Source organism: Tribolium castaneum, chromosome 8 (assembly GCF_031307605.1).
Source record: "Tribolium castaneum strain GA2 chromosome 8, icTriCast1.1, whole genome shotgun sequence".
In the NCBI taxonomy this organism is placed as follows: domain Eukaryota; kingdom Metazoa; phylum Arthropoda; class Insecta; order Coleoptera; family Tenebrionidae; genus Tribolium; species Tribolium castaneum.
In genome coordinates this window covers 16377819-16380096 of record NC_087401.1, presented here as the reverse complement: position 1 = coordinate 16380096, position 2278 = coordinate 16377819, and the positions used below count along the sequence as shown (strand labels likewise).

The 2278-nt window shown below is 40.7% G+C and overlaps 1 protein-coding gene across 1 annotated transcript; it reads left to right on the top strand.

Moving 5' to 3' along the window:
* The first annotated feature begins 326 nt into the window (after positions 1-326).
* Positions 327-1691, top strand: LOC655281 (uncharacterized). The gene has a single exon (XM_961810.5). It carries the CDS (start codon positions 391-393, stop codon positions 1576-1578), a length of 1188 nt encoding a protein of 395 aa, XP_966903.1. The 5' UTR covers positions 327-390; the 3' UTR covers positions 1579-1691.
* The last annotated feature ends 587 nt before the right edge of the window (positions 1692-2278 follow it).

The following is a 2278-nucleotide window of genomic DNA, read 5'->3' as shown; positions in this document are numbered from 1 at the left end:
AAATTTTAAAAAATTCATAACTAAAAAACTATTGGGAATTTGGCAATTTTCTCGATGCCAATCGATTCCCCAGATCATTTTGCATAGGTGAGGATCAAAACAGTTCCACTTTTTCGAATAGTTTTGCCATAATTGAAAAAATAAAAAAAAATAAAAATTTATTCGTTCAGGGACAGTCACTTTAAGCACATTTACGCAACGTTCGGTGCGCCATCTTGCGCCCATTCCCCTCAAACTCCGCCACAGCACTCTACACCGCAGTGAATTTAATTGCAATAAAGCCATAATTACGCAATAAATTTATCACTTCCGCGACGAGCAAATGAAAAGATTAAACATAAAAGCGCAAGGTCAGTCCTCGTGCGATTTCGCGTCAGTTTCACATCAAACATGACTGAAACAATCACGATCAAAAACTTCTCCTCCTTACTATCACTTCCACCGTCAAAAAAACTCAAGGAATGTAAAATCGCGCGTCTCACAGCTCCGGGTGAAAACTACGGAAGTTTAATGCTAAAGGTGGACGTAACCCTGACCACAACTTCCGGCGGAAGTGAAACCCTCCATCTTGTCGCCAAAATGGTGCCGCCGAACCCCGACATCCAGGAAATCTTCAACACTTCGGTCACTTTCCGCAACGAAATCGAATTCTACCGAAAAATCGTGCCCGCCTTACGCAACTTTCAAAAAAAATTTGGACCGGAAGTCGTCAACTTCTTCCCGAAATATTTCGGAAGTCGGCTTAACCTCACCGGAAGTGACCACGTGGACCCCGACGCCGTCCTCCTATTGGACAATTTGAAAATCGCAAACTATGTCGGACTGGACCGATGTGCTGGACTCGACATTTCCGTGACTCGCCTAATTTTGCGAAACTTGGCAACACTGCACGCCGTCCCCATTGGCTTAAAACTGCAACAACCGGAAGTCTTCGCTTCGGAAGTGCGCCCATTTCTATCACCATGGTTACCAAAGCGCGAAATGCACGACAAGTATCGCGCCGCCATTGCCAAAATGGCGGCCGAAATTCCCGAAATCGCCCACTTGACGCAGCGAATCCTTGACGGGTTCGACCGGGAACTTATCCCGGAAGTCCCGCGGGAACCGTTCGCCACCATAGCCCACAACGATTGCTGGGCTAGCAACAGTTTGGTGAAATTCGAGTCAGGGGAGGCTGTGGATTGCAAACTCGTTGATTATCAAGTGTGCGGTTACGGATCGCCGGCTCGTGACGTCATTTTCTTCCTTTTTTCAAGTGTAGGGATTGAGGGTTTGGAACAGTTGGAACACCTCCTTAAGTTTTACCACGATTGTTTCATCTCCACTCTCAAGAAAGTTGGCTGTGATGTTGGGCGGTTTGGTTTTGAGGAGTTTGGCAAGGAGTTGGATTTTGAGGCGAGGAATTCGCAGTTTGGGCACGTGGCTTTTATGCTTTTCGTTGTTTTCACCGATAAAACCTTGATTAAGGAGATTAAGGAGTTTTCCGTTGATAATATCATAGCAGGCGCTGGGAGCGAGGAGCATAAGAGGAAGTTTGCGTTTGTTGTGGAGGAGTTTGCTAAAAGGAATTGGATTTGAGGGGCAGCTGAAGAAAAATTGTGTTTGGACTGTGATAAGCAAAAATATAAATACTTGCACTGTAGATAAGGTTGCAAAATATTGGTTTGTGGCAATAAAATTTGAAAAAATTACGTATGCGTTTATTATTGTGATAAGAGATGATGTATTGAGTGGAGATAATAAATAACAACAAGTAGCAATTATGTTGTTTGCGCTTGAAATTTACACACAATCGATGATATAATTGATACAGAAATCAGAATTTAATTGAAAATGATAACAATAATGTGAGAATTTTGAAATAAACAATTTTTCAAATAAAAGATTATGCAGATTATTTTCACAACAACAGGAAACGTCGTTAAATTGGTTCAGTCTCTTTGTTTTATCAACGTCTTATTTATTTCAAGTTAAAAAATTCGGTGACTTTTCAACCTTAATAATAAAAATTACAAATGACTTGTTCGTATCTGGAATGAACTAGTTTCTTCTAGGCCGCGGCAAAAGTGCAAGGGTAATTAATACTAAAATAGCTCATTGAGCTCATCAAATAATGATCTAAGAAGTTCCTGTTTTTGTTAAACTAGAACGAAAAAATTAAAAAAATTGGTCGAAAATGACCAAAAACTCACCTTTTCTGGGCAAAAATCAGATTAGCTCAAAAATCGTTCTCAACTAAACTTTCATTATTGACTATCAATTTTTTCGAGTTATTTTC